This window comes from Entelurus aequoreus, linkage group LG27, assembly GCF_033978785.1.
Source record: "Entelurus aequoreus isolate RoL-2023_Sb linkage group LG27, RoL_Eaeq_v1.1, whole genome shotgun sequence".
NCBI lineage: Eukaryota > Metazoa > Chordata > Actinopteri > Syngnathiformes > Syngnathidae > Entelurus > Entelurus aequoreus.
Genome location: NC_084757.1, coordinates 15,092,385 through 15,119,131, shown reverse-complemented (window position 1 = coordinate 15,119,131; position 26,747 = coordinate 15,092,385). Strand labels below are relative to the sequence as shown.

Genomic DNA, 26,747 nt, shown 5'->3' with positions numbered 1-26,747 from the left:
GACCAAAACCATGAGGACACAAAATACATAATGTTGACCTTGTAGTTGACCAAAACCATGAGGACACAAAATACATACACGTTGACCAAAACCATGAGGACACAAAATACATACACGTTGACCAAAACCATGACACAATATACATACATACTGACCTTGTAGTTGACCAAAACCATGAGGACAAATTAAAATACATGTTGACCTGACCCTAAATAAAACCATGAGGACACAAAATACATAATGTTGACCTTGTAGTTGACCAAAACCATGCGGACAAATTAAAATACATGTTGACCTTGAAGTTGACCTGACCCCAAATAGAACCATGAGGACACAAAAATACATAATGTTGACCTTGTAGTTGACCAAAACCATGAGGACACAAAATACATACACGTTGACCTTGTAGTTGACCAAAACCATGAGGACACAAAATACATACATGTTGACCTTGTAGGTGACTAAAACCATGAGGACACAAAATACATACATGTTGACCAAAACCATGACAAAATACATAATGACCTTGTAGTTGACCAAAACCATGACACAAAATACATACATGTTGACCTTGTAGTTGACCAAAACCAAGACACAAAATACATACATGTTGACCAAAACCATGACACAAAATACATACTGACCTTGAAGTTGACCTGACCCCAAATAAAACCAGGGAGGACACAAATTAAATACATATTGACCTTGTAGTTGACCAAAACCATGAGGACACAAACTACATACACGTTGACCAAAACCATGAGGACACAAAATACATACACGTTGACCAAAACCATGACACAATATACATACATACTGACCTTGTAGTTGACCAAAACCATGAGGACAAATTAAAATACATGTTGACCTGACCCTAAATAAAACCATGAGGCCACAAAATACATAATGTTGACCTTGTAGTTGACCAAAACCATGCGGACAAATTAAAATACATGTTGACCTGACCCTAAATAAAACCATGAGGACACAAAAATACATAATGTTGACCTTGTAGTTGACCAAAACCATGAGGACACAAAATACATACATATTGACCTTGTAGGTGACTAAAACCATGAGGACACAAAATACATACATGTTGACCAAAACCATGACACAAAATACATACATGTTGACCTTGTAGTTGACCAAAACCATGACACAAAATACATACATGTTGACCAAATCCATGACACAAAATACATACTGACCTTGAAGTTGACCTGACCCCAAATAAAACCAGGGAGGACACAAATTAAATACATGTTGACCTTGTAGTTGACCTGACCCCAAATAAAACCATGAGGACACAAATTAAATACATGTTGACCTGACCCCAAATAAAACCATGAGGACCCAAATTATACATGTTGACCTTTTAGTTGACCTGACACCAAATAAAACCAGGAGGACACAAAATTAAATACATGTTGACCTTGTAATTGACCTGACCCCAAATAAAACCACGAGGACACAAATTAAATACATGTTGACCTTGTAGTTGACCTGACCCCAAATAAAACCATGAGGACACAAATTAAATACATGTTGACCTTGTAGTTGACCTGACCCCAAATAAAACCATGAGGACACAAATTAAATACATATTGACCTTGTAGTTGACCTGACCCAAAATAAAACCATGAGGACACAAATTAAATACATGTTGACCTTGTAGTTGACCTGACCCCAAATAAAACCATGAGGACACAAAATACATAATGTTGACCTTGTAGTTGACCAAAACCATGAGGACAAATTAAATACATGTTGACCTGACCCCAAATAAAACCATGAGGACACAAATTAAATACATATTGACCTTGTAGTCGACCTGACCCCAAATAAAACCATGAAGACACAAATTAAATACATGTTGACCTTGTAGTTGACCTGACCCCAAATAAAACCATGAGGACACAAATTAAATACATGTTGACCTTGTAGTTGACCTGACCCCAAATAAAACCATGAGGACACAAAATACATAATGTTGACCTTGTAGTTGACCAAAACCATGAGGACAAATTAAATACATGTTGACCTTGAAGTTGACCTGACCCCAAATAAAACCATAAAGGACACAAATTTAATGCATATTGACCTTGTAGTTGACCTGACCCCAAAAAAAACCATGACACAAATTAAATACATGTTGACCTTGTAGTTGACCTGACCCCAAATAAAACCATGACACAAATTAAATACATGTTGACCTTGTAGTTGACCTGACCCCAAATAAAACCATGACACAAATTAAATACATGTTGACCTTGTCCCAAATAAAACCATGACACAAATTAAATACATGTTGACCTTGTAGTTTACCCGACCAGACCCCAAATAAAACCCATCCATCCATTTTCTACCGCTTGTCCCTTTTGGGGTCGCAGGGGGTGCTAGAGCCTATCTCAGCTGCATTTGGGTGGAAGGTGGTGTACACCCTGGACAAGTCCCCACCTCATCACAGGGCAAACAGAGACAACATTCACACTCGCATTCAAATTTAAATAGGGTTGTATTAAAAATGCTTTGAGTAGTTTCTTGTATTAATAATAGAGTTAAGTAAAACTGCAGTTGCATTAAATATTTTCTGTCAAAATTAAAATACCTCAGTTAAGTGCTTTGACACACATCGTTTCCCGGACGATGTTGAGACTTGTTGTAAATAATGTCACTATCTTACACCTGTGCTAAAGTGGCTTTATCCCAAATAATGTATTCATGATTATTGAATGTTATTTTGGAAAAATCCTTATGATTTTTTTTTTTCCACTATGGCAAAACTCGACAGCCAGAAGCAGGACAGACTAACTTCCAATTAGGGCTGCAACAACTAATCGATTAAAATCGATTATAAAAATAGTTGGCGATTAATTTAGTCATCGATTCGTTGGATCTATGCTATGCGCAGAGGCAATTATTATTAAAATTTATTTTTTTTATAAAACTTTATTTATAAACTGCAACATGTACAAACAGCTGAGAAACAATCAAAATAAGTATGTGCGTTTTTTTTCCAATAAAATACTGGAAAGGATAGAAATGTAGTTTGTCTCTTTTGTCCGATTATTGACCAATTAATCGAAGTAATAAGACAGTTTAATCGATTATCAAATTAATAGTTAGTTGCAGCCCTACTTCCAATGGAGACAAAGTTGCTGAATGCAGTAGAAGACGACGTTCAGATAAAGAAGAGACATCAGAGAAGCGATCGTCTGACAATTTAGACAAACTAACACCAAGCGATGAGGTGGAGACAGGCCTAGTTACACTGTTCCTTACACCCACCCACCCACTTCCCCGTCCTGCCGCCTGTCCCGGGAAACGCTCCCCCCCCCCTATAGCAGACCTGGGCATTCTGCGGGCCGCATCCGGCCCTTTGTGCGTCCCTGTCCGGCCCGCGTGAGGCCAATTATAAATTACAAAATACATTTTAAAAAGTATCTATGTCGAGTGTGCAATACAACGGTGCTGCTTTTGTTTTGAAAATCGTTATTTGTATTACTTCCGTGTGGACGTATGCGTGTGCGTGATTGTGAGTGAATGTGAACAGCTGCAATCACAAATTACAAAATAAAGTTGAAAAAACATCTATGTCGTGCGCGCAATACAACTGTGCTGCTTTTATTTTGAAAAGTATTATTTATGGGCGTGTGTCCGTGTGTGAAGGTGCACAGCGACAAGTGATGCACGGTTTACACCCGAGACGCTAAAAAGAGAAAAGTTGATGAAGAATGCCGTGTTTTCAAAAAGACATGGACTGCCAAGCAACGTTCCCTCTAAGGTGCATGCCTGCGCAATTGCGCACTGCTCAAGCGTCCGCTGCGCGCAGCAAATATATGCCGCGCACCAAATCAAATCCCATCTGAATTCTAAACAAAATAAACATATTTATTCTATGTAATTTTGCAATGCAACTTTGAGTGACAGTGACAACAAGCGGCCCTAACGGTGTTCGTCAACACCGTTCAATTGAACACCGTTCAATTATTGTAACGTCTATCGAGATGCTTCGATCACTTTATTGAGCAAAACTGTTTATATTCGGACATAACCACACCAAAAACATGAGTAAAACAATTCTATCTCGAAAAACTAGTCATTTTCTGCCGTACAAACCAGGCCAAAACCAACTTGTCATCTGTCACCAACACGCATAGCACTAAACCACTGGTGCGTTTATGGCCACACAAAAAGTCGGACAACTCAAACACCACACAAAGTTACACCATGACTCCTCAGTTTTTTTTTGTTCTACCTCATCATACTTTACTGAGGCAGGAGTCCTTGATTACATTTGTGTATGAAAAAAAATATCCTCTCCACAAAACCCATGATAGCCCAGTGGTTAAGACTGTTGACTCAGGTTGAAGGGTGCTGGGTTCGAATCCTGGTTGTGTTGACAAGTAATTTACAAAACCAGCTGGAGGCTTCAAGGTGACATATATTGTGACTGTGTCATTTCTCCCATGTAATGTTAAAATTATTTAATAAACTTTTTTTTATCCAATTACAATTAACCTATTTTCTTTTAATTTTACCCATGAGAGGTCATACTGGGTTCAAACCCAGCTCTAGTTGACATTATTTAGTTCCACCTCATCATACTTTACTGAGCCAGGAGTCCTCGATTACATTTGTATATTAACCAAAATCTCATCTTCACAAGACTGACGATAGCCCAGTGGTTAAGACTGTTGAATTAGAACAAAATGTACTGGGTTTGAATCCCACTCCGGCTGGCATTTTTTTATTCCACCTCATCATACTTTAGTGAGCCAGGGGTTGTAGATAACATTTGTGTATGGAAAGAAATCCATCCTTCACAAGACCTTGGATAGCTCAGTGGTTAAGACTGCTGACTTGGAATGAGAGGTACTTGGTTCAAACCCCACTCTGATTGATGGGTTTTTGTTCTACCTCATCTTACTTTACTGAGGCAGGAGTCCTTGATTACATTTGTGTATGAAAAAAAATATCCCCTCCACAAGACTCATGATAGCCCAGTGGTTAAGACTGTTGACTCAGGTTGAAGGGCGCTGGGTTCGAATCCTGGTTGGGTTGACATGTAATTTACGAAACCGGCTGTTCACATATGTTGTGACTGTCACCTCTCCCATGTAATGTTAAAATAATTATTTAATAAACTTTTTTTTTTTATCCAATTACAATTAACCTATTTTATTTTAATTGTACCCAGGAGAGGTCATTGGTCAACGCTCTTTATTATTAACTTTATTCTGCTATTCCCACCCACCTCAGGAATTACACTCACTCGCACACACTCATTCATTCTCACACACACACACACACTCACAGGTAACCCCTGAGGTGTCATCATTGACTATTTGACAATTTATTTTTGATTATTATTATCTTTAGTGTTGACTTAATTTTTCAACTATATGTTACTCAAACAACTAGCACATAACATTACTCTATGTGGGGGAGAAGAAACACCCCAACATGCATGTCGTTTTGACGCCATACAGCCAAATTACTGATTCCATGTACGGGGTTTGAACTCAGTACCCCTGTATTAGGAGCCCACAGTGTTGACCATTGAGCTATCAAGGGTCCCGTTAAGGTTTGTTTTTCGCTCATATACAAATGTAATCAGTGAACTATGATCGAGGCAAAACGAAAAACAAGATCTTCCTAGTTATGGATTTGAACCCAGTAATACTGCGTGAGAGGCAGCAGTCTTAACCATTGAGCTATCCTGAGTCCTTTTATGTTTATAGTCTGGCTCATTCACTAATGGAATCGTGACATCTGTCGCGGTAAACTACGATTGAGGTGGAGCTAAATTTTGAACCTAAGTTACATATCAAACCAATTGGGATTCAAACCCAGTACTCCTGTATTAGGAGCCCACAGTGTTGACCATTGAGGTATCCTGGGTTCCATCAAGACATAATTTTCGCTCATATACAAATGCAATCATTTAACAATGATTGAGGTGAAACAAAAACAAGACCTTCCAAGTTATGGATTTGAACCGAGTAATACAGAGTGAGAGGAAGCAGTCTTAACAGCAAGATGTGATTTTCGCTCATATACAAATGCAATCATTAAACTATGATAGAGGTGAAACAAAGAACTAGATCTTCCAAGTTATGGATTTTAACCTAGTAGTACTGCGTGAGAGGCAGCAGTCTTAACCATTGAGCTATTCTGAGTTTTGTTGCGACAAGATTGTATTATTAGATAGATAGTACTTCAGTGATAAAATGTTATATTTTGTTAAAAAAAAATTTTCCTCCCTTATTTTTCTAATGCAACTATTTTTTCATGTAACTTTTTCTGACTTAAATTGACATCATTTTTGTAACTTTTTGCTTTTTTACCTCTCCGTAACTTTTTACTTGTAATAACTACTTTTTTGGGGAGACATTTTTTTCTTAGTAGTCATCAGGTTATGACACTTTTCTCTCTACCTTTATTTTGTAATATTAAATTTTTTTGTAATTTCATTACATTATTTCCTGTAATATCACTACTTAATTCTCATGATATTCCTTTTTGAGGAGTACAGTACATTTTGACTTCATTCTCGCAACATTACGACTTTTTTCTTGCAAAACTACAACTTTGTTCTTGTATTATTAGATAGATAGTACTTTATTGATACAAATTGTATACTTTGAAAAAAAAAATTCCTCCCTTATTTTACTAATGCAACTATTTTTTCATGTAACTTTTTACTGACTTAATTCACGTAAATTGACATCATTCTTGTAACTTTATGCTGTTTTACTTTTTCGTGACTTTTTACTTGTAATAACTACTTTTTTGGGAGACATTTTTTTCTTAGTTGTCTTCAGGTTACGACACTTTTCTCTCTACCTTTATTTTGTAATATTAAATTGTTTTGTCCTTTCACTACATTATTTCCTGTAATACTACTACGACTTCATTCTCGTAATATTAAGACTTTGTTTCTCGCAAAACTATGAATTTGTTCTTTTATTATTACTTTTATTAGTAATTTTTTTCTACTCATTTTCTTTTTAATTTTTTTTCCCACGTCCTTATTTTTCTAATGCTACTCTTTTGTCATGTAATTTTTTACTGACTTAAATCACGGAAATTGACATCATTCTTGTAACTCAATGCATTTTTTTTCTTTTACCTCTTCACGACTTTTTCGACTATTTTTGGTAGTTATTTTGTGTGAAAAATTGTTAAAGAGAAATCAGTGTTTTTTCTTTGGTCTTGTATTATTAGATGGATGGATAGTACTTTATTGATTCCTTCAGGAGAATTCCCTCAGGAAAATTAATTACTTTTATTAGTAATTTCATTTCTACAAATGTTTTATTTTTTGACAGTTTTTTTTTCTCCCTTATTTTTCTAATGCAACTATTTTTCCATGTAATTTTTTACTGACTTAAATCACGGAAATTGACATCATTCTTGTAACTCAATGCATTTTATTTTTTTTTACCTCTTCACAACTTTTTCGACTATTTTTGGTAGTTATTTTGTGTGAAAAATTGTTAAAGAGAAATCAGTGTTTTTTCTTTGTTTTTGTATTATTAGATGGATGGATAGTACTTTATTGATTCCTTCAGGAGAGTTCCCTCAGGAAAAGTAATTACTTTTATTAGTAATTTTATTTCTACAAATTTTTCATTTTTTTGACAGTTTTTTTTTCTCCCTTATTTTTCTAATGCAACTATTTTTCCATGTAATTTTTTACTGACTTAAATCACGGAAATTGACATAATTCTTGAAACTCAATACATTTTTTTTTTTTACCTCTTCACAACTTTTTCGACTATTTTTGGTAGTTATTTTGTGTGAAAAATTGTTAAAGAGAAATCAGTGTTTTTTCTTTGTTCTTGTATTATTAGATGGATGGATAGTACTTTATTGATGTAAGTTTTTACAGACTTAATTCACGTAAATTGACATCATTCTTGTAACTTTATGCTGTTTTACCTCTTCGTGACTTTGTACTTGTAATAACTACTTTTTTGGGAGACATTTTTTTCTTAGTTGTCATCAGGTTACGACACTTTTCTCTCTACCTTTATTTTGTAATATTACATTTTTTTGTCCTTTCACTACTTTATTTCCTGTAATACTACTACTTAATTCTCATGATATTATATATGGAGTACAGTACATTTCGACTTCATTGTCGTAATATTAAAGACTTTTTTTCTCGCAAAACTATGAATTTGTTCTTTTATTATTACTTTTATTAGTAAATTTTTTCTACTAATTTAAAAAAAAAAAAATTCTCCCACGTCCTTATTTTTCTAATGCTACTCTTTTTTCATGTATTTTTTTACTGACTTAAATCACGTAAATTGACATCATTCTTGTAACTCAATGCATTATTTTTTTTACCTCTTCACAACTTTTTCGACTATTTTTGGTAGTTATTTTGTGTGAAAAATTGTTAAAGAGAAATCAGTGTTTTTTCTTTGTTCTTGTATTATTAGATGGATGGATAGTACTTTATTGATTCCTTTAGGAGAGTTCCCTCAGGAAAATTAAATACTTTTATTAGTAATTTTATTTCTAAAAAATTTCCATTTTTTGACAGTTTTTTTCTCCCTTATTTTTCTAATGCAACTATTTTTCCATGTAATTTTTTACTGACTTAAATCACGGAAATTGACATAATTCTTGAAACTCAATACATTTTTTTTTTTTTACCTCTTCACAACTTTATCGACTATTTTTGGTAGTTATTTTGTGTGAAAAATTGTTAAAGAGAAATCAGTGTTTTTTCTTTGTTCTTGTATTATTAGATGGATGGATAGTACTTTATTGATGTAACTTTTTACAGACTTAATTCACGTAAATTGACATCATTCTTGTAACTTTATGCTGTTTTACCTCTTCGTGACTTTGTACTTGTAATAACTACTTTTTTGGGAGACATTTTTTTCTTAGTTGTCATCAGGTTACGACACTTTTCTCTCTACCTTTATTTTGTAATATTACATTTTTTTGTCCTTTCACTACTTTATTTCCTGTAATACTACTACTTAATTCTCATGATATTATATATGGAGTACAGTACATTTCGACTTCATTCTCGTAATATTAAAGACTTTTTTTCTCGCAAAACTATGAATTTGTTCTTTTATTATTACTTTTATTAGTAAATTTTTTCTACTAATTTTTTTTTTTTAATTTTCTCCCACGTCCTTATTTTTCTAATGCTACTCTTTTTTCATGTATTTTTTTACTGACTTAAATCACGTAAATTGACATCATTCTTGTAACTCAATGCATTATTTTTTTTACCTCTTCACAACTTTTTCGACTATTTTTGGTAGTTATTTTGTGTGAAAAATTGTTAAAGAGAAATCAGTGTTTTTTCTTTGTTCTTGTATTATTAGATGGATGGATAGTACTTTATTGATTCCTTTAGGAGAGTTCCCTCAGGAAAATTAAATACTTTTATTAGTAATTTTATTTCTAAAAAATTTCCATTTTTTGACAGTTTTTTTTCTCCCTTATTTTTCTAATGCAACTATTTTTCCATGTAATTTTTTACTGACTTAAATCACGGAAATTGACATAATTCTTGAAACTCAATACATTTTTATTTTTTTTACCTCTTCACAACTTTTTCGACTATTTTTGGTAGTTATTTTGTGTGAAAAAATGTTAAAGAGAAATCAGTGTTTTTTCTTTGTTCTTGTATTATTAGATGGATGGATAGTACTTTATTGATTCCTTTAGGAGAGTTCCCTCAGGAAAATTAAATACTTTTATTAGTAATTTTATTTCTAAAAAATGTTCATTTTTTGACAATTTTTTTCTCCCTTATTTTTCTAATGCAACTATTTTTCCATGTAATTTTTTACTGACTTAAATCACATAAATTGACATCATTCTTGTAACTCCATGCATTTTTTTTGACCTCTTCACAACATTTGGCAGTTATTTTGTGTGGAAAAATAGTCCATTGTTGCAGCAATCAGTGAGTTTGTGGTGCAGACCAAACACAATTAGTGCTCTCATGCGTCTTCATCACTCGTCGCCCACTCCAGATGGACGCCGACGTCGACAACAAAGCGAACTAAACAGCGTAACGTGGCCAAGTATTCTGCCAACACACCTGAGGTTTGTTTTATAAAACTAGTTTGTTTATTACTCATATTGTGAGGAATAACCTGTACACACTTTCAACAGAGAGAACTTCCTGGGGGGGGGGGGAGAAGAAAGCTGATGCACGTCTCTAAAAATGTGTTTCCTGTCATACAGGAAGTAGGTGGACCGGGCCTCAGGAAGTGGGCGTGTCCTCCCGTCAGCGGGCTGTGTAAACACGATAGCGTTTACAAGCGCCGTGCGTGAAGTCACCACGTGACAACTCAATTGTTCCTACGCCGCCATAATACTGTACAGCCACAAGTGAAGGGGGAGGGGTCAAAGGTCAGACGGGCGGCGTGCTGTAGCGGATCTCGGCGTTGAACTTGTCGGCGAGAGGAGCGGGGGGAGGAGGGGGAGGAGGAGGCTTCTTCAGCATGTTGTGCTTCATGATGGCCTCCTCGTTGGCGTAGACGGGCGCGTCGGCGTCGTCCGAGTGGTAGCCCGACTGGTAGCCGCTCGTCTGATTGGACGACTCGGACGCCAGCGACTCTTTGCTCTTGCAGCGCAGCAGCTGACTGGCGGGCAGAGTCGAAGATTGCGAACAGTGAGGCGACGCTCCACTCCATCAGAGCAATTCACCGTTCGTGCTGCCACTCACCTCAAGTTGGGCGTGGTGATCAGCTGTGGATCTTTGACCTCTGGAGAACAGTCCATGTGAGCCTGCTGCAGGAAGACACCAAATATGACTTTATTGTCCTTTATAGATGATCTTTGACCTGTGTTTTTGCTCCTTAAAAACAACATAGAGCTCCTTTAACATACAATAAGTAGAGGATCTTTGACTAGGGCTTTTTTTTTACTACGGTCTAATAGAAGCAGAGCGCTCCTGTCATATAGAGGATCTTTGACTAGGGTTTTTTTAGACTACGCCCTAAAAGTAGTAGAGCGCTCCTGTCTTATAGAGGATCTTTGACTACCTTTTTTTTTTTTTGGGAGTAAATCCTTAATGACAGAGCTCTCCTGTCTTATAGAGTATCTTTGACTAGCATTTTTTTGGAAGTCCTAATAGCAGCGGAGCGCTCCTATCCTATAGAGAGGATCTTTGACTAGTGCTTTTTTGGAGCACGTTCTAAAAGCAGCAGAGCACTGCTGTCGCATAGAGGATCTTTGACTAGAGTTGTTCTTTTAGACTAAGTCATTAAAAACAACATAGCTCTCCTTTTCTATGGAGGTTCTTTGACTGGTGCTTTTTGGAGTAAGTCCTAAAAGCAGCAGAGTGCCTGTCATATAGAAGATCTTTGACTAGAGTTATTCTTTGAGTAAGTCCTTAAAAACTAGTATTTTTGAATGGTGTTATTTTGAGAAAATCCTTAAAACAACAGAGCGCCCCAATCGTAAAGAGGATCTTTGACTAGCATTTTTTAGATTAAGTCCTAATAGCAGTAGAGCGCTCCTGTCATATAGGGGTCTTTGACTGTGTTTTTGCTCCTTAAAAACAACATAGAGCTTCTTTAAAATACAGTGAGTAGAGGATCTTTGACTAGGGGTTTTTAGACTACACTCTAAAAGCAGCAGAGCGCTCCTGTCATATAGAGGATCTATGACTAGGATTTTTTAGACTACGCCCTAAAAGCAGCCGAGCGCTCCTGTCATATAGAGGATCTTTGACTACCATTTTTTAGGGGGGGGGGAGTAAATCCTTAACAATGACAGAGCTTTCCTGTCCTATAGAGTATTTTTGACTAGCATTTTTTTGGAAGTCCTAATAGCAGCCGAGCGCTCCTATCCTATAGAGAGGATCTTTGACTAGTGCTGTTTGGAGCACGTTCTAAAAGCAGCAGAGCACTGCTGTCGCATAGAGGATCTTTGACTAGAGTTATTCTTTTAGACTAAGTCCTTAAAAACAACAGAGCTCTCCTGTTCTATAGAGGATCTTTGACTGGTGCTTTTTGGAGTAAGTCCTAAAAGCAGCGGAGCGCTCCTGTCTTATTGAGAGGATCTTTGACTAGTGATTTTTGGAGCACGTTCCAAAAGCAGCAGAGCGCTCCTGTTCTAAAAAGAGGATCTTTGACTAGAGTTTTTCTTTTAAAGTAAGTCTTAAAAAACGACACAGCTCTCCTGTCCTATACAGGATCTTTGAGTAGAACTTTTTGGAGTAAGTCCTAAAAGCAGCACAGCGCTCCTGTCATATAGAGGATCTTTGACTACCATTTCTTTTTTTGGAGTAAATCCTTAATGACAGAGCTCTCCTGTCTTATAGAGCATTTTTTGGAGGTCCTAATAGCAGCCGAGCGCTCCTACCCAAATAGAGAGGATCTTTGACTGTATTTATTCTCTTGAGTAAATCCTTAGCAATGACAGAGCTCTCCTGTCCTATAGAGTATCTTTGACTAGCATTTTTTTTTGGAAGTCCTAATAGCAGCGGAACGCTCCTATCCTATAGAGAGGATCTTTGACTAGTGCTTTTTGGAGCACGTTCTAAAAGCAGCAGAGCACTGCTGTCGCATAGAGGATCTTTGACTAGAGTTATTCTTTTAGACTAAGTCCTTAAAAACAACAGAGCTCTCCTGTTCTATGAAGGATCTTTGACTGGTGCCTTTTGGAGTAAGTCTTAAAAGCAGCAGAGCGCTCCTGTCTAATTGAGAGGATCTTTGACAGGTTTTTTGGTGTAGGTTCATAAAAATCGCTGATATCTTTAAGAACCTACTGCAAAACCACTTGTCAAATAGATGATCTTGGAAGAGCGTTTTTTGTTTTGATTAGGGCTTTGACTTCTCATACAATTTTTTTTTAGTTTCCTCTTTTTACTTCATCCCTATAATGTTCTACCTTGATTCACATTTTTGTCTTGTAACGCAGGGTTTTCTTAGAACTCTTCATGATTTTGGTAATTCCCCGTTAGCCAGAAGTAAAATCCCTCACCACTAAAACGCTGTGCTCCACAGGGATGTCGTCAAACGTCTTGATGCTGAGTCGGCACCTTTCGCTCTGCCTGCACAAGCAACAAAACCACGTTACGTCAGCGGAAGGCCTCTAAGGAATTGAACCCGAGGCACAGAATGTGCTGACCCTAGAGACAGGGCGTTGTCGTAGTGAGGCTGAGCGTTCAGGGTCTCTCCACCCTGAGGCCTCCTGGGGTCAGAGGTCACTGGCGTGGACGTCACATCATTTCCTGCAGTCAGAGGGATGTAGTCCTTCCCATCCTGCAGGTGAACAACACTTTAACAGCCTAGCAAGCATGCGGTCCAGCCACTAGGAGAATACGTGTATCTGTGGATTGCTATGATATGCTGACATCACAGCATATCATAGCCTACATTCACTTATTTCCTTGGCATCTTTAAGCATTCATATTGTTCTAAATATTTTCTGTTTTTGTCCTCATTTTATGACTTTTTGTTATTCTCCTTTGATTTCACTTTTCACGCTTATTTAAAAAAGAAAAAAAAAATCATACTTTTACGTTAATCTCATAGCTTTAAAACTTCTTTATTATAGTTTCAAAATTTTGTCAAATTTTTTTTTTTACTTGTTTATATTCTCAGTAATTTTTTTATCTCAATTTTACATCATTCAACCCATTCCGGCTTTTCTTGTAATATTGCGACTAATTCATTGTAACATTCCAACTCTATTCTTGCAATATTACAATTAAATTCTCGTCAATTTTGGACATATTATTTGTAACATTCTAAAAATGTTCTTGTTAATATGACTAATATTCTAATATTTGTCCAATTATTTTGTATTCTAAATTATCGTAATATTTGGACTACCATTCTTGTAAATAAAAATGAGAGAATATAATATTCAGTTTTTTTTGTGTCTTTGGTAATAATACAATTATTGTAAGAGTATGACATTTTTCTCATCGTTATCATAACTTAAATAACTTATCTTGACTCATGGCATATTCACTTATTTTTACTATTTTATTTATGTATTTTTACTACTTTTTTATGGTACTGTACTGTATTGTACTGCACTGCACTACTTGCTTATCATTTTGTAACAGGACAACTCTATTCTCACAGTCCTTTTCCGCTTTTGCTTTTATGCTATTATGACTTCATTTTCATAATAATACACATTTTGTCCACTTACTTTTACATGCATTTCATAACTTCAATGCCTTTTTTTTTTGCCCTCTTTCCTTTTTCTCTGCTGTTATTTTCTTTAAGTTTTACATGTTTTGTTTTTTACATAATTTTACGACAATGTTATTGTTGTATCATAACTTCATTTTAAAAAAAGTTCCTCTTTATATATATATATATATATATATATATATATATATATATATATATATATATATATATATATATATATATATATATATATATATATATATATGTGTGTATATATATGTATATATATATATATATATATATATATATATATATATATATATATATATATATATATATATATATATATATATATATATATATATATATATATATATATATATATATATAAATAAATAAATAAATGGGTTGTAGTTGTATAGCGCTTTTCTACCTTCAAGGTACTCAAAGCGCTTTGACAGTATTTCCACATTTACCCATTCACACACACATTCACACACTGATGGCGGGAGCTGCCACGCAAGGCGCTAACCAGCAGCCATCAGAGGCAAAGGGTGAAGTGTCTTGCCCAAGGACACAACGGACGTGACTAGGAAGGTAGAAGGTGGGAATTGAACCCCAGTAACCAGCAACACTCCGATTGCTGGCACAGCCACTCTACCAACTTCGCCACGCCGTCCCTAATATACATGTACATATATATATATATATATATATATATATATATATATATATATATATATATATATATATATATATATATATATATATATATATATATATATATATATATATATATATATATATATATATATATATATATATGTACAGTACAGGCCAAAAGTTTAGACACACCTTCTCATTCAATGCGTGTTCTTTATTTTCATGACTATTTACATTGTAGATTGTCACTGAAGGCATCACAACTATGAATGAACACATGTGGAGTTATGTACTTAACAAAAAAAGGTGAAATAACTGAAAACATGTTTTGTATTCTAGTTTCTTCAAAATAGCCAACCTTTGCTCTGATTACTTTTTCGCACACTCTTGGCATTCTCTCCATGAGCTTCAAGAGGTAGTCACCTGAAATAGTTTTCACTTCACAGGTGTCATAATTTTGATGCCTTCAGTGACAATCGACAATGTAAATAGTCATAGAATAGAAGGTGTGTCCAAAACTTTTGGTATATATATATATATATATATATATATATATATATATATATATATATATATATATATATATATATATATATATATTAAAAACAGTAAAGTGCTTCTGTCATGTGGAGCACTGATTCCCAACCACTGTGCCGCAGCTCAACAATCAATTAAAATTATGATTTATTCTTTACAAATAATATACTTTTGTTATACTGTTTATGTCAGCGTTGTATGGTGACAGGTAGAAAATTAACTTGTGTATTTATACCACTGAATAAGTATGTACAATATGTGCCTTGCCTCAGTAAAGGTTGTTAAAAACTGATATAAGACGATCCATGACTTTTATAATGTGAATAAAATATTAGTGCTTCTACTTTAATTTGTTAAGTTATGACATAATTTCAGTTTGAAGCTCACCTGGCGAGCGCTGGCCTGTAGCAGGTTTCCCAGATGTTCCACCAGTTCAGTAAAGGTGGGTCTGTCTGTGGGACGATCCAGCCAGCAGTCCAGCATGGTCTGGTATCTAACAACGGACGTGGTTTATAACAGGCTGCATTGTTTGGGTTTGAAATCCTGCGACTATATTACTCGGTACTCACATCTCAGAGGTGGCGTACTCTGGAGGTCTCATCCTGGTGCCTTCTTTGAGCCTCCTGCAGAAGGACTCGTCGATGGAGACTCCGGGATAAGGAGACGCTCCTGGAGACAGGACAGAAGCTTTGTTGCAGGAAGATGACTTCATGTGTGTGCGTGTGTGTGTGTCTTTTTGTCTGCAATGCTGTGAGAGAAGGTACAGTGATGCTCAAGAGGAAAACTGTGACGATAGCCATAGAGCCAGAAATAAAACGGTAGAGTCCTGGCTGCTCAGTACAACATTGCTCCCGCAAGAAAAGTCAATATCAATAATTAAAGAAGAACAACATAAAGTTTTGACTCGCCTCACTGTTTTACCGCAATTTTATCTTCCTTCTAGTAATATTTCTACTCTCTTGTCACAATTTGGCGGTGTTCTTTTAACTTTAAAAGTTTGTTTGGTTTTTTTAAGTAATTTTTGTTGACAGTTTCATGACTGACTGGAATAAAACGTACTGTCCTGGCTGCTCACGGCCACGGCAACAATAGTAGGTCAAATTCACAAAATTAAGAACATAATGTGAAGAGACTCACCTCACAGGCACACCGCAATCCTCCCGCTGCAAGCCAGCGGTTCACTTCTTTTTACACTCATCAATTAGTGATTAGATTTTTCAAATGTCATTTTAGCACTTTCACGCAGCAGCTGACTTATTTCCACACTTGCATGACAATTGGAAATGTTAAAATGTTACTTAAAACTCGAGCTGTCTCGATACGACATCGGTATCGTATATCGGATATTGAGCAAGACGACAAGTATAGGATAATATCGTCTTGCATCTAAAAGCTCCCATACAAGCAGTCCTGCAGCGCGTTAACATGTGCAAAACCCGACTGCCAGGTAACATCTAAATGTCTTCCAATAAGTGCCCAGGGCTAGTAGGCTAATAGACGCTTGCAGCTACACAACAGCTGCTAAGCACACAATAGCACACAAGCTAGACATACATAATAAGTGTCCTTAATTGAACAATATTGCAGTCTAAAACACAACATTTGTCAATGTAAACAAATATCAAATAATTATAGTTATAGATAAAAAGTCTCCAAATCAGAAGCATTTTAGAAAGTATCTAGTAACAAACGTCTCCGCATCATTCAACTTACTGCGTCATGAGCTTAATTTAATTATTGTGGCCATTATGTGTCGCCAAAAAGAAATTACCACCCCCGTTCATCTATATCTTTACAGTTAATAATAAATATAAACAAAAATAGTGAGTATACTTGTTATACTTGATTTTAATAAATACTTAGGCCTACTACACTACTGCATTTAAATGGTGGTACTTGGAGCGTCAAGTGTTTACTGAGGTTCTACTTGATGAAAAAAAGTTTGACAACCACCGGGTTAGTGTGTTTCATACCTGTTTGACTAATTTCACTTGATTAATTTAACCTCTTAAGGCCCAAGCTGTTTGTTTACATGCTTTTGTTTATTTTTCTTTGCTATTTGGGCTTATTGGACCCCAGTTAGAACAAATATTAAAAATAATCTTTTGATATGATGTATTTAGTCCATAAGTACACAAACGTGTACTTCATGTGTAGTGACATGCTAATTTTTATTTTTACACTTTTTTTTCCAAATTCCATTGTATATTATACTCATCCGACACCACCAGATAGCAGTATAAGTGTCCACATAAGTGGCATAAGACCCCAATTCAGTAGTGTACACAACTTTGGAAATAAGAGCTAAAAGGTGCTGTCCATGCATGTGGCCACTAAGCCTTTAGAGGTTAAGCCTTTTCTAACATTTTACACTACAAAAGTACCGTCGTCCCTCGCCATATCATGCTTCAAACATTGCGGCTTTCAACACATCGCTAAATTTTGTTGGGATATTTAACATTTTTTTAAGCATATTCTACAATCTGTTGGTCCTAAATTAGGCATTTCGTAGCATTCAAATAGCTAAATGCAGTAAAAATATCAATACTACAGTAGTGTTGGCCACTACATGACACCAAATCAATCACAGAGCGCTGTTCAGTATCATGTCCACTGATTGGCTCAGCCTCAGGCAACATTACTATATAGGATTAAAAGAGTGTAAAAGGGACTAAAGGGGGTTATTTTATGTCAAAACAAAATTAGCTGGTAGTAAACATGTTTTTTACACTATAGCTTTGAAAATACTTAATTTATAATTAATTATTCCTACTTTGCGGAGATTCATTTATCATGTCATGTCCAGAACCAATTAACATCGATAAACAAGGGATGACATTATATAGGATTTGTGATATCATATCATATCAATATTGGTATCAGCCAATACGCAAGGCTCCAATATCAGTATCGTACCGGAAGTGAAAGGGTTGTGCCAGGACAGCCCTAGTTAAAACATCGCCTGGAGAGTTAATACAGGTTTTTGATGACACCGGAACAGAATACTTGTGTTTCTACCGTTTCCTATGAGGAAATTATTCAAAATTCCAACATATCGGATGCCGATCTGTGTCCTGGGAGGTATTGATTTGACCTTTAAAGGTTTGTTGTATGATAGTCAGTAATCATCAGGGTTACCCAAGGAGAAGATCTCCCAGAGAAGGACCCCAAAGGACCACACGTCGCTTTGTGTGGTGTAGACTCTGTCAAAGATGGTCTCAGGAGCCATCCACTTCAAAGGTAGACGTGCCTAAAGCGAGAGAACCACCAAGCTGTTATCTCGCTTTGTTCTACCTAAAAGCCAGAGCCATCAACCCAGGAACTCACGTCTCCCTTGCGGACGTAGTCGGGGTCTTTGTAGACATCTCTCGCCAGGCCAAAGTCGCAGATCTTCACCACGTTGTTCTCGGAAAGCAGGATGTTCCTGGCTGCCAGGTCTCGGTGGATGCACTGAAGACGAACGGAAGAGATTATCGGACGGGATTCATGACGAGCAAGAGAACTTGAATTCGCAAATGTCAACCTTGCGGGAGGAGAGGAACTCCATGCCTTTGGCCACCTGGAAGCTGTAGCAGATCAGGTCCTCCATGGTCAGGTGGTCCTCGTCTGAGCTCTCTGAAAGCCCACGTGACACTCTTTAGGACTGATGAAAAAAACACGTCAAAGAAAGAAGAAATCCTTCCATACCGTCCTGAGGACTGACACTGTTTCCTGAAGCGTCAATGCTGGAGCAGACGGCCGTTCCCGTGCAGATGTCCAACCGGGCGATCTTCCCCAGACCGAGATCTCCTTCAGTGACATCATCCCCTGCAGATGTCCACCTCCGGCTGTCCGTTCTCTTTCTCTGCCGACCACAGAAGAATGAATATCTTCCATGCTAGCTTGTGTGAGTTCAACTGCTCGCACCTTGTATGGACTGTATTCTCCACGCTTGCTCTTCAGGTAGCTGGAGAGGTTCCCATGTTTGCAGTACTCTACAATCACCATGAGGGGACCTGGAGGGAGAAACCACATTTCTGCTACTTAAGAGCTGGGCAAATATTTTGACTCTAGGGCCACATTGAGACAAAAAAATGTGTCTGGGAGGCCAATGTGTACGTGTGTATGAATAATATTCTAGAGGTTGCCCTCTAGTGGGTTCTTCGGACCACCACAGGAGAGCCCGGAATTCAGGGTATAACACTGTTTTATTTTCATAGAATCATGCAAGGCTTTAGCTTTTCAGCGAAATGTCTTTTTCTCCCGCGTCCGCTCAGCAGCACCTCCAACTCCAACTACTCGTCTCATCACGGCTGCTGCTAATAAAGGCGACAGGTGATTAGATAACAAGGACCACCTGGGCCATCTACGCACCTGTCGCTGTCTTCAAGGCCGGTCGTGGCACACCCCGTTCCGCGGCAGGCCCGCAGGCCACGCCCCCCTCCACAAATATATACACATTTAGCTTTAAAAATCGGCTGTACAGCATGTGTGTTTGGGTCCCCTTTTTTTAGGAACACTAATCCCAAAAGTCATATCCGATAGAATTCTAAAAAAAGTTATGACAGACCACCTAAAAAAACCAGAATGGAATTTTACAGTTTTTTACTGAACTCATGAATGAGCTTTGTCCACTTGCACTGAAAAGCAGTTCAGATTACTGTGCTGGGATGTAAAAAATATATCCAAAGCCACCGAACATTAGTTTTTTGAGGGATTTTACTAATCAAAAACAGCTTTTAAGTTCACTATGCCTTCACATAATTCAGCATTGAGACTAGATTTGATCTAGTGTTCTATTCCGAAGCATTGCAACTCGGTTAGGCCATGTGTGGCAAATGACTATTCTAGCTGCAAATGTCTGGTTTTTGGTGCAATATCTACATAGGTGTATAGAGGCCCATTTCCAGCAACTATCACTCCAGTGTTCTAATGGTACAATGTGTTTGCTCATTGGCTCAGAAGGCTAATTGATGATTAGAAAACCCTTGTGCAATTATGTTCACACATCTGAAAACCGTTTAGCTCGACTGACCTTCCTTTGAGCAGATTAAGTTTCTGGAGCATCACATTTGTGGGGTCAATTAAACGCTCAAAATGGCCAGAAAAAGAGAACTTTCATCTGAAACTCGACAGTCTATTCTTGTTCTTAGAAATGAAGGCTATTCCACAAAATTGTTTGGGTGACCCCAAACTTTTGAACGGTAGTGTGTATATATATATGTATGTATATATATATATATATATATATATATATATATATATATATATATATATATATATATATATATATATATATATATATATATATATATATATACATACGTACGTATATACATACATACATACATACATACATACATACATACATACATACATATATATATACATATATATATACACACACACACGCTAGTAAGTCTTTTGCTCTTTTTCTTTTGTTGCACAAAAAAACATCCACACAAAATGTACACTAAAATAAAAATGTGGGATTTACAATATTAACTATGAACAATAAAACACTGAATATTAACAACAGATAAACGTCGCTACTCTTTTACTTCTCAGACCAGCTCCTCCATAGACATGTTTTACAATCCAGCAAAACACAACAAAAATGTAACAAACAGCAGCATATGAATGCAAAGTGTAATAAACACCTACAATATGATATATTATCACTTTTATGCAGAAATTTGTTGTAAAAATTTGCTTCCGCATCTCTTCCTGACACATGCGTTTCGGGCTGGCTTCTCCGAAAACAAACCCCGCCCACTCTGCTTTGTTCCTCGTCTGAGCTGCTGTGACGTAGATTACCGTAATAACTCGTATAACACTCAAAAGCGCAGATGTCAACCATTGAAATACTTTCTGTAGTTCAAGACTTACGGTAATTTAAAAACAGCACTGCACATCATAATGGCGGCTACAGTTTTGATGTTAAAGGTCTAAAAAAATTATGTAGAACGTCCGGCGGCCCAGGTCTGTGCTACTTTGATAGTTGAAGGCGGTGGGCGCTATGGTGTACCTCCAGGCTTGGTGCAGGCTCCCAGCAGGTTGACCACATTAAGATGATGTCCAATGTGGATGAGAATCTTCAGTTCCGACATCAAGGCTCTGTACTCGCTGGACGTGGCTCCCTCTGTCACGCGATTGGAGAACAACACCTTCATGTACAGTACCTCATCTTGGTGGAGGAGAGCTGATACTTCACCTTTCAGCATCTTGACTGCCACGGTGGTGCAGGTGGTGGCTTTCTCGATACCAAAGGCAGCCGCTTCCACGACTTGGCCGAACGCCCCTCGTCCCAGAGGATCGCCTTTGAAAAATAATATTTTTGTCTATTTTTTCTTTCTTTTTTTTAACTTATGTTGCATTTAAGATTGCTGGAAAGTCAGACAAATCAAAAGTTGGAGTTAGCATGGTTTTTTCTATCAAATGTGGAAAAAAATGTGTTTTCCCATACCTTCATTTATTTGTGGGATAGCGCCTTGCATGGCAGCTCCCGCCATCAGTGTGTGAATGTGTGTGCGAATGGGTGAATGTGGAAATACTGTCAAAGCGCTTTGGGCTCCTTAAAAAGGGGTAGAAAAAGCGCTATACAAGTACAACCCATTTACCATTTACCATTTGTGCTGGCCCGCCAAGGGTACATTTGGAATGCCACTAATTGATTTGGCGCAACCTCATTAATACAATTTTAATTGGATTGTGTGTAAATGTATCTTGTTGTTACAACTTCGTACAGTAAATGATATTGTAACACGCAGAGTGTTGCCAATTAAGCGACATTTAGCGAATATTCCGACCCCTTTAGATTTTGTTTTTCAAAAAAACGAGTGTTATTGGACACTTTGAGACTCTAACTTGAAAGCATGTAACTTCTTCTCAACAGACACAAACCCCATTTCTCAAAGGCAGCTTTGTTTTGCTTGTGATCATTAAAAAAATATTCATGAAAAGAAGCAACAGTAAAATGTCTAAACATAATTATTAGGAGTTACTTGTTTCAAACTAAAAACATTTTATAAAATAAAATGTTTTAATAAAAATTATACATGTATGCATTATAGGCCAATTATGCAAATTGTATGATGACATCATCAACCCCAAGCAATCCTGTATGAAACCCTGGCCCTAATAAAGATTAAAGATTAAAGATACCAATGATTGTCACACACACACTAGATGTGGTGAAATTTGTCCTCTACATTTGACCCATCCCCTTGGGGAGCAGTGGGCAGCAGCGGCGCCGCGCCCGGGAATCATTTTGGTGACTTAACCCCCAACTCCAACCCGTGTTGCTGAGTGCCAAGCAGGGAGGTTATGGGTCCCATTTTTATAGTCTTTGGTATAACTCGGCTGAAGGTAATATTCTAATTATTAATTAATTGACTTTGTATTTATTTAATTTACTTATAAACAATACGTATGTTATTAAATAAATGTCCAATAAATATATAAATACGAAATGTCAATAAGTACACAAAATAAATGTCATAAAAACACAATTGTATTAATGATACTAGTATTTTTATTAATGTTTAACGTTTATTTACTCATTTATTCATCTATTCACTGTTGTGTTACAAATTGAGTACAAACAAATATACTAAAAACTGCTATGGAACAAAAAGGGGTAGGATTAAATAAACTCTGCTTCCTCCTACTCCTTTTCAGACATGCCGTGATGAAAAACTGGAAATATGTGATGTATTACATTGTAATTGTATAGATGTTCAAAATAAACTGACACCATACCCATAACCATTCATCAATAGGCTATGTTTAATTAGCCTTTTTTACTGTTATGCTGTCCTATTCATAGCATTTCCTACCTTTCAAAACTTTAAAACAACATTTTAAACCTAGTTTCTTTCCCTGAAGGCGTTTTTATCAACCTGTTTTTATCGGGGCTTGGAAACACAACAACATTGTTCTGCCGTGCGTCCCTGATCATGTAACGATTTGAATGACAAATAAATAAATCTGAATCTAATTCTAATATTCTATATTTTATTACTCAACAAATGAATAATTATTGAACATTTTATAAATTCTTAATTATCTCATGTATTATTTTGGTACAAAAAACCTGCTTGTATCATAAAAAGGCCACAACCTCAATCAATAAAAATGTCATGAATATAATCAGGAATAAGTAAACAAATCAATAAATATCATTATTTCATTGAAATAGGTAATTAAATAAATACATTCATAAATAGTTTTTTGCTTAATCAATACCATCCATATTATTCAGGATTTCATTGAAATTATTTTCAGAAACTATTTCTCATTTTGATATTTTACCTATCTATTTATTTCTCAACATTTAAAAAATAAAAAAATTTTAGCTGCTGTGTTTTTAATCTTTATCACAACTCAGTTTTTTTTATCTTATTGTGTATCGTATTGTGTTTCATTACAATATTTTATATTATAGTCAATGTATTATTGTGTATTTTAGTTATATTGTTTGTTAATTGTGCTACAAAAATACAAATGTATTACATATGGGATATGATACTGCAATACACATAATTCCTACAGCTAAAGTTGTCATTAAAAACCCACGGGCGCCATTTGGCCACCTTGGGGTGTTTACGTATGATCATTTCCGAGCTTTACCGAGCTTCAGCCTGTCCCGAGGGAACTCCCATTTGTTGGCGTCGTAGGTGAGCCTCTCGCACTGCTCGTCCATGGGCACGTCCTCCGAGTCCAGGATCATAGACAGGTAGCCTGTCTTTAAATCGCCACCGTTTGGCTGAAAGAGGACACATTTGCATAGTTGTTCATTTGCATACTCCCGCCCTCCTTACCCTTCTGTACAGTGCAGCAGTGGGACATAGATGGACAAAAGTGGGTGTACGTGACTTATGGGAGCAGAAAGTGACCCCGTTGTTCTTGGACACAAAAGAGACGAGCCAATGAAAGCCGGAGCAGTCACTTCCAATCAGTCACGGTCTTTGTGCGTGTGCTGGACCTGAATTCACTGTGCGCATAAACGTGTGCGGCCTAGAAGGGAACAACGACCAGGGAGTTCTTACCCTCTTCCTCCCGCGGATGACAAAGACGATCAGCAGCCAGAAAAACATGGCGATGACCACCGAGCCGATTGGAACGATCAGCTCCACGTTGGTCTTTTCCTCTGCACCTGAAAAAAACCCCACACAATTATTTAAAACAGTGTTGAAAACAGTAGGGAAAACAAGATGTACAGTAATATTTCATGCAGTCATAACAAATGTTCAACAGAGGTATTTCTAGGCCTCCATTCTGCTGGCAAAAACACCGTCACGTAGACCCGCACTGGACCATTCGTTTGTTTTTGTTGTGGTGGTGGTCCCCCTCACCCCCCCTCTGTACTTCCATTGTCTCGGATTTAGAAACTCCCAGCAGAGCCAGCTTCCTGTCATGAGGAAGTTGTTGCAAAATCTTTGATATAAAATAAAACAAATCAGAATGTGTCATAAAGTTTTGTGAGGCCTTGAGGCCAAATATAAACACAAAAAGATTCTTTATCTATCATCTGTCAGCTGTGTGTTAATATTTTTGGCCACTGGATACAGGGGAAAAAACACTGTAGTACAGAAAATTTAAGTACGCTTACTGTACTTTAATCAAGCAATTCTTTGCCGTAACACTAAATGAAGCCTGCAAACCACTAGTTTGAGAATCACTGCTTTAGAGTAGTCAGTGTACAGCTTGTATTGAAGTCCAATGATTCAACGCACTGATGTTATCTAAATAGCTGCAAACACATATGAGTAGCATGATAATGGTGTCTAGCTTACAGCTAGTGGAGGGGGGTACTCACCCCCTCCACTAGAGAACTACGGTTCATTGAAGGGAAAAATACATTCCAACATTCTGTAGAAGAGTATTATGCCCTCCGTGGAAGTTTTCCAACATACCCCGTTCATTTTCTGTTGCTCTCCAGTGCACTCATGCCTGGGCGATATATCGATTTGATCGATATATTCAAGTTTTTTGTTGCAGACAATTTAGAAATGTAAAAAAATCTATTTTTTTCCCCCCTCAGAAAATTATGTAGCTTGCGCCGTACCCTTATTTCCTTCCTGCTAACGAGAGCGAGTCCTTTGTTTCAAAGAAAAGTGTTGTCAGTACTTTGGATTTGCGGCAACAGGCGTGGAATAAGTGCCTGCACGCTGCAAAGTTTGTTTCAAAAAGGCAACAGCAAAGCAAAACTTGTTCCATCATCTGAAACCGAAACCTCCAGCCGAGTGCGGGAATTTAAACTTTTTACGAGGCGAACAAAACCGCAACAACAAATAAACTACGGGCTAAAAATCACCTTACTATGGTGGAATAAGTTACACCAGGTACAGTATGTATGATGATGCTATGTATGACGAGAAAGAAACACAATGCGTAGAGCGATTACTAAAGCAGTTGCTCTGCACACCGTCAAGATGTGCAAATAAAAAAGACTGCGTTTATTTTAACTACTTACTGAAACAAACTATAGTCCTCTCAATGTTTTAGTTCATTATTTATTTGGATACAATGTATAATACTACATTTTTATTTACAAAAGTATGTTATTCAAAACAGAGTTTGAATTTTGCACTTTATTGATCTCAATGTTGGAGATTATTTGCGTGCAAAATGTGCAATGCTACACTTTTGTTAACAAAAGTATTCTACTCAAGCGGAAGTATTGCTTCCCAAGGGAAGAGCTTAATTGAATTATTTGAAAATTATTCCACAAAAAATAAAATGTATATCTGGTCTAAAAAGAACAACATTATACAAATCTGAATTTTTAGTAAGTATGGTACAGTAAAATGCAGTGTATGCAGTGTCATTTCAAACTACCAGTTTTTGATTAAATAAAAGAAAATACTTGTTTTAAATTACAGTATCTCTGTCATTTGTATTCAATGGTTTCTCTAAAACGTACCGAAAAAAATCAGCAAAAATCGTAAATCGAATTTTTGGTGAAAAAATCTGGGATTTTATTTTTAGGCCACATCGCCCAGGCCTATCCCAGACCATCCATTCATCCATATTCTACCGCTTGTCCCTTTTTGGGGTCAAGGGGGGTGCTGGAGCCTATCTCAGCTCCATTCGGGCGGAAGGTGGGGTAAACACCCTGGACAAGTCGCCACCTCGTCACAGGGCCAACACAGATAGACAGACAACATTCACACACTAGGGCCAATTTAGTGTTGCCAATCAACCTATCCCCAGGTGCATGTCTTTGGAGGTGGGAGGAAGCCGGGGTACCCGGAGGGAACCCACGCAGTCACGGGGAGAACATGCAAACTCCACACAGAAAGATCCTGAGTCCGGGATTGAACTCAGGACTACTCAGGACTTTCGTATTTTGAGGCACATGCACTAACCCCTGTGCCACCGTGCTGCCCTATCCCAGACCATGACCGGCTT

The 26,747-nt window shown here is 36.9% G+C and overlaps 1 protein-coding gene across 3 annotated transcripts in view; it reads right to left on the bottom strand.

The window, feature by feature from the left end:
- Window positions 1-8,826: 8,826 nt before the first annotated feature.
- Window positions 8,827-26,747, bottom strand: part of kdr (kinase insert domain receptor (a type III receptor tyrosine kinase)) — a 42,630-nt gene continuing 24,709 nt past the window's right edge. For 2 of the 3 annotated variants that reach the window (XM_062038979.1, XM_062038981.1), the window contains exons 16-30: window positions 24,383-24,489; window positions 23,964-24,099; window positions 21,547-21,651; window positions 21,361-21,474; window positions 19,260-19,348; window positions 19,041-19,197; window positions 18,877-18,968; window positions 18,681-18,803; window positions 18,492-18,603; window positions 15,923-16,022; window positions 15,741-15,846; window positions 13,135-13,268; window positions 12,988-13,057; window positions 10,724-10,788; window positions 8,830-10,640 (exon numbers count right to left, since the gene is read on the bottom strand). In XM_062038979.1, the coding sequence (XP_061894963.1) occupies window positions 10,409-10,640; window positions 10,724-10,788; window positions 12,988-13,057; window positions 13,135-13,268; window positions 15,741-15,846; window positions 15,923-16,022; window positions 18,492-18,603; window positions 18,681-18,803; window positions 18,877-18,968; window positions 19,041-19,197; window positions 19,260-19,348; window positions 21,361-21,474; window positions 21,547-21,651; window positions 23,964-24,099; window positions 24,383-24,489 (1,742 nt within the window). In that variant the 3' untranslated portion in view covers window positions 8,830-10,408. Of the gene's footprint in view, window positions 10,641-10,723; window positions 10,789-12,987; window positions 13,058-13,134; window positions 13,269-15,740; window positions 15,847-15,922; window positions 16,023-18,491; window positions 18,604-18,680; window positions 18,804-18,876; window positions 18,969-19,040; window positions 19,198-19,259; window positions 19,349-21,360; window positions 21,475-21,546; window positions 21,652-23,963; window positions 24,100-24,382; window positions 24,490-26,747 lie in introns of all 3 variants that reach the window. The other variant, XM_062038980.1, reaches the window with a different exon arrangement.